The sequence below is a fragment of the Ranitomeya imitator genome, chromosome 6 (genome assembly GCF_032444005.1).
Source record: "Ranitomeya imitator isolate aRanImi1 chromosome 6, aRanImi1.pri, whole genome shotgun sequence".
Lineage (NCBI taxonomy): Eukaryota > Metazoa > Chordata > Amphibia > Anura > Dendrobatidae > Ranitomeya > Ranitomeya imitator.
This window is the reverse complement of record NC_091287.1, coordinates 244,844,964-244,850,963: the sequence shown is the minus strand read 5'-3', so window position 1 is coordinate 244,850,963 and position 6,000 is coordinate 244,844,964. Positions and strand designations below refer to the sequence as shown.

At 41.5% G+C, this 6,000-nt stretch overlaps 1 protein-coding gene across 3 annotated transcripts in view; it reads right to left on the bottom strand.

Annotated features, from left to right (window-relative positions):
- Positions 1-1,350: 1,350 nt before the first annotated feature.
- The window catches only part of LOC138642411 (uncharacterized), a 114,861-nt gene continuing 110,211 nt past the window's right edge, over positions 1,351-6,000 (bottom strand). For all 3 annotated transcript variants that reach the window (XM_069730549.1, XM_069730548.1, XM_069730550.1), the window contains one exon: positions 1,351-2,462. In XM_069730549.1, coding sequence (XP_069586650.1) covers positions 2,401-2,462 — 62 coding nt within the window. In that variant the 3' untranslated portion in view covers positions 1,351-2,400. The remainder of the gene's footprint in view (positions 2,463-6,000) is intronic.

Below are 6,000 nucleotides of genomic sequence, written 5' to 3'. Positions count from 1 at the left end.
TCTCTGTTTTCAACCTGAATTGGTTTGCACTGGCACTTTTTACTTATAACAAAATTATTTGCATTATCATTATTTTAGCAACTAGTGATTATATTTATGGGATCTACTCATATGTTTATAGATTTTTCTCTTTGTACTAGTTACATAGATTTTTTGACTATAATTGTACGTACTTGATGGTTGAGTATTTGGTTTTAACACCACATGGTAACCTTGGCCCCTATAGTTTGGTATCTAGCAGAATTATTTAGTTATTTTTAGGGTACCGTCACACTATACCATTTCGATCGCTACGACGGTACGATTCGTGACGTTCCAGCGATATCGTTACGATATCGCTGTGTCTGACACGCAGCAGCGATCAGGGATCCTGCTGAGAATCGTACGTCGTAGCAGATCGTTTAGAACTTTCTTTCATCGCTGGATCTCCCGCTGACATCGCTAGATTGGTGTGTGTGACACCGATCTAGCGATGCGATCCAGCGATGCGTTCGCTTGTAACCAGGGTAAACATCGGGTTACTAAGCGCAGGGCCGCGCTTAGTAACCCGATGTTTACCCTGGTTACAAGCGTAAAACTAAAAAAAAAACAAAACAGCACATGCTTACATTCTGGTGTCCGTCAGGTCCCTTGCCGTCTGCTTCCCGCACTGTGACTGCCGGCCGTAAAGTGAAAGCAGAGCACAGCGGCTGTGCTTTCAATTTCACTTTACGGCCGGCAGTCAGTGAGTGCAGGAAGCAGACGGCAAGGGACCTGACGGACACCAGAATGTAAGTATGTGCTGTTTGTTTTTTTTAGTTTTACGCTTGTAACCAGGGTAAACATCGGGTTACTAAGCGCGGCCCTGCGCTTAGTTACCCGATGTTTACCCTGGTTACCCAGGGACCTTGGCATCGTTGGTCGCTGGAGAGCTGTCTGTGTGACAGCTCCCCAGCGACCACACTACGATTTACCTACGATCACGGCCAGGTCATATCGCTGGTCGTGATCGTAGGTAAATCGTATAGTGTGACGGTACCCTTACAATTAGTATAAATTTAAATAAAGTTTGGATTTTTTGGATTATACTCTGAGGTGGTGGTTTGTCCCCCACCCCCTATATTTGGTGTTTTCTATATAGGAGTTCTCTTGTTCGTAACCCAATCAATGTTTGGGCGTTTTTGTGTTAAACAGTGTCACTATGTGATAACTCTGGAATGCTTCAACGGATCCCAGTGATTTTGATACTGTTTTTTCGTGGCACATTACCATTTATGATAATGGTAAATTTAGCTTGGTAGGCATCGTGGTTTTTTATGAAAAATATCAGAAATTTGACAAAAATGTAAAAAAAATTAGCAATTTTCAAACTTTGAATGATTATTCCTTTAATCCAGATAGTCATACCATAGAAAAACATTAAGAGATAACATTTTCCTCATGTCTGCTTTACATCAGCACCATTTGTAAAATGTTCTTTTATTTTGTTAGCATTTTAGGTTTAAAAATGTAGCAGTAATTATTCATTTTTTCAAGGAAATTTACAAAATTTATTTTTTAGGGACCCATCCAGGTTTGAAGTAACTTTGGAGGTCTTATGTATTGGGAAACTTCCAAAATTGATACCATTTTAAAAACAGCACCCCCTGACATTTTGAAAACTGTTGTTGGGTAGTTTATTAACCGTTCAGATGATGTTCAGGAATTAATGCAAAGTGACATGACAGGAATGAAAAAATGTATTTTTACCACCTAAATGTCGCTAACTTCTGAACAGACCACTATACCCGACAGACTCTAAGGCCGTTATGTGGCCGTGAATTGCCATGGCAAACATCAGGACCACACATTCAAGATCTCAGGGCACCAACGGGGATAAAGAGGAAGCCCCCACACTCTGTTAACCATTTATATGATGTAGTCACTATTGACAGCAGCATCTAAGGGGTTAAACCGATGTGGACGGTGCAAATACTGATCTTGGCTGATACAGGAAGGATATTAAATGTATTCCTCCCAGCAGTCTCAGGCTTTCAGTCATAAGGGTGTGGCTTCAGTAACTGCTTAGTGCATGATGAGCACCGGATGGAACCACACGCTGGCACTCACTGACAGCCGGCTGAGCATTAGAGGGAAGAAGGGGTAAAGTGAATATCCTCCTGGTTAATAGGGTTTTGATTTTTTTTTTTTTTTTACACTAACAAAATAAACAATAAATAGTTTAACAAAAACCAGTTTAGGTTGAATTTTATGTTTTAAAATCAAATCTCCAACCAAGCAACAATGATCGCTGCTTTGCAAGTATAATTAGAGAAAAAAAAAATAAAGACAAAAACCCCCACAAATGTCACTTGATATAAAGAAAATGTTCCTGAAATTAAAAAAACAAACAAAATTTAATGGCATTCCCTTGTTAGAGTTTTATGAATTCTTCAGTCTTCCAGTATCTTGAAGATATTTTATAAGGCTTGGTATATTAATTCCTAGAAGACAAGGAAAATATGAAAACATTTTGACAACTTCAACTAACAAATGTTATAGGAAAAAGGCAAGAAAGAAAAAAAAAGCTTTTTAATGTAAAAGGTATACATTAATAAAAATATGTGAGCAAATGTCATACCTACCGTGTATAGCTGTCTAAGCATGCAGATTCAAAACATTAGGGCAAAAGTCTGGCAAGATCATTTCAAACAATTCAATCTGGCATTCATTTGGATTCATAACTACCAAATGCCTCAAAATGTAATTTCTTGATAGAACTTTTCAAATTGCATTTTAACTCCTTCACGACATGCATGTACTGCGCATGTTGGGTCTCTCCCTTTGATGCGGACTCCGGCGCTGAGCCCACATCTCTCCGAGCACATATCAGCTGTTTTGAACAGCTGACATGTGCCCCTAATAGCAGTGGGTGGAATTGTGATCCACCCACGGAAGTTAATCTGTTAAATGCCACTGTCAATCTCTGACAGCGGCATTTAATGTGATTGCGCTGGAAGCACGTCACTAAACCACCACTCGGTGCCCGTGTCACATGACCGCGGGTTTCTGATGGGTTGGAATCACAACCCGGGGTCTGCAGCAGAAAAATACACATATATGGTATCGCCGCATCAAGATATAAAAAGTATTAATTCAATCGGTAAATGGCGTAGCAAAAAAAAAAAAAGTAAAAATGCCAGAAATACATTTTTTTAGTCGCCGCAACATTGCATTAAAATGCAATAACAGGCGATCAAAAGATCGTAAGTACACCAAAATGGTATCATTAAAAACTTCAGCTCGGCAACCAAAAAAAAAATAAAAAATAAAAAATAAAAAAATCATTCTTCAGCTAGCATCAGATCACAAAAAATGGAGAGACGCTACAGGTCTCAGAAAATTATGCAATTTCTTTTTAATCAAACATTGGATTTTTTTTTTCAACACTTAAATAAAACCTATACTTGTTTGCTGTCTATGAGCTCGTAATGACCTGTAGAATCATAATGGCTTGTCAGTTTTAGCATTTGCTGAGCAAGGTAAATAAAACAAACAAAAAAAAAAAAACAAAAAAACAGTTGTGGAATTTAACTTTTTTTGCAATCTCACCACACTTGGAATTTTTTCCCTGTTTTCCAGTACACGATATGATAAAACCAATGGTGGTCTTCAAAAGTACAACTCGTCCAGCAAAAAACAAGCCCTCAAATGGCCATATTGACGAAAAATAAAAAAGTTATGGCTCTGGGAACAAGGGGAGAGAAAAACAGAAACGCAAAAACAAAACTGGGCTGCGGCTAGAAGGGGCAATTTTCTTGAAACTAAAGTATGTACTATACAGTTTCAAGTGGTAATAAAGACATGAGTTTTAAAATACATTTAAAAATTAAATACATTATACTAGTTACCGTATATACTCGAGTATAAGCCGAGATTTTCAGCCCAAATTTTTGGGCTGAAAGTGCCCCTCTCGGCTTATACTCGAGTCACGGTAGCGGTGGGGTCGGCAGGTGAGGGCGCTGAGGTATACTTACCTAGTCCCAGCGATCCTGGCGCTCCCCCTCCCGTCCCACGGTCTTCTGTGCTGCAGCTTCTTCCCCTCTTCAGCGGTCACGTGGGACCGCTCATTAGAAAAATGAATAGGCGGCTCCACCTCCCATAGGGGTGGAGCCGCATATTCATTTCTCTAATCAGCGGTGCCGGTGACCGCTGATAGAGGAAGAGGCTGCGGCACCGAAGACAGCTGTGACAGGCAGAGGGAGCGTCAGGAGCAGGTAAGTATGTAATATTTACCTGTCCGCGTTCCAGCCGCCGGGCGCCGCTCCATCTTCCTGGCGTCGCTCCGCTCTGACTGTTCAGGTCAGAGGGCGCGATGACGCATATAGTGTGCGCGGTGCCCTCTGCCTGATCAGTCAGAGCAGAGAGACGCCGGGACCGGACGCTGGGAGCTGCAAGCAAGAAAGGTGAGTATGTTTTTTTTTTTTATTGCAGCAGCGGCGGCACAGATTTATGTGGATATATGAACGGTGCAGAGCACTGTATGGGGCACATTATGAGGATATATGAACGGTGCAGAGCACTGTATGGGGCACATCTATGAGGATATATGAACGGTGCAGAGCACTGTATGGGGCACAGCTATGAGGATATATGAACGGTGCAGAGCACTGTATGGGGCACAGCTATGAGGATATATGAACGGTGCAGAGCACTGTATGGGGCACAGCTATGAGGATATATGAACGGTGCAGAGCACTGTATGGGGCACATCTATGAGGATATATGAACGGTGCAGAGCACTGTATGGGGCACAGCTATGAGGATATATGAACGGTGCAGAGCACTGTATGGGGCACAGCTATGAGGATATATGAACGGTGCAGAGCACTGTATGGGGCACATCTATGAGGATATACAGTTAGGTCCATATATATTTGGACAGAGACAACATTTTTCTAATTTTGGTTATAGACATTACCACAATGAATTTTAAACAAAACAATTCAGATGCAGTTGAAGTTCAGACTTTCAGCTTTCATTTGAGGGTATCCACATTAAAATTGAATGAAGGGTTTAGGAGTTTCAGCTCCTTAACATGTGCCACCCTGTTTTTAAAGGGACCAAAAGTAATTGGACAGGTTCAATAATTTTAAATAAAATGTTCATTTCTAGTACTTGGTTGAAAACCCTTTGTTGGCAATGACTGCCTGAAATCTTGAACACAAGGACATCACCAGACACTGTTTCCTCCTTTTTGATGCTCTGCCAGGCCTTCACTGTGGTGGTTTTTAGTTGCTGTTTGTTTCTGGGCCTTTCTGTCTGAAGTTTAGTCTTTAACAAGTGAAATGCATGCTCAATTGGGTGGAGATCAGGTGACTGACTTGGCCAATCAAGAATATTGCACTTCTTTGCTTTAATAAACTCCTAGGTTGCTTTGGCTTTATGTTTTGGGTCATTGTCCATCTGTAGTATGAAACGACGACCAATCAGTTTGGCTGCATTTGGCTGGATCTGAGCACACAGTATGTCTTTGAATACCTCAGAATTAATTCGGCTGCTTCTGTCCTGTGTCACGCCATCAATAAACACTAGCGACCCAGTGCCACCGGCAGCCATGCATGCCCAAGCCATCACACTGCCTCCACCGTGTTTTTCAGATGATGTGGTATGCTTTGGATCATGAGCTGTACCACGCCTTCACCATACTTTTCTCTTTCCATCATTCTGGTAGAGGTTGATCTTGGTTTCATCTGTCCAAGGAATGTTCTTCCAGAACTGTGCTGGCTTTTTTAGATTTTTTTTAGCAAAGTCCAGTCTAGCCTTTTTATTCTTGATGCTTATGAGTGGCTTGCACCGTGCAGTGAACCCTCTGTATTTACTTTCATGCAGTCTTCTCTTTATGGTAGATTTGGATATTGATACGCCGACCTCCTGGAGAGTGTTGTTCACTTGGTTGGCTGTTGTGAAGGGGTTTCTCTTCACCATGGAGATTATTCTGCGATCATCCACCACTGTTGCCTTCCGTGGGCGCCCAGGTCT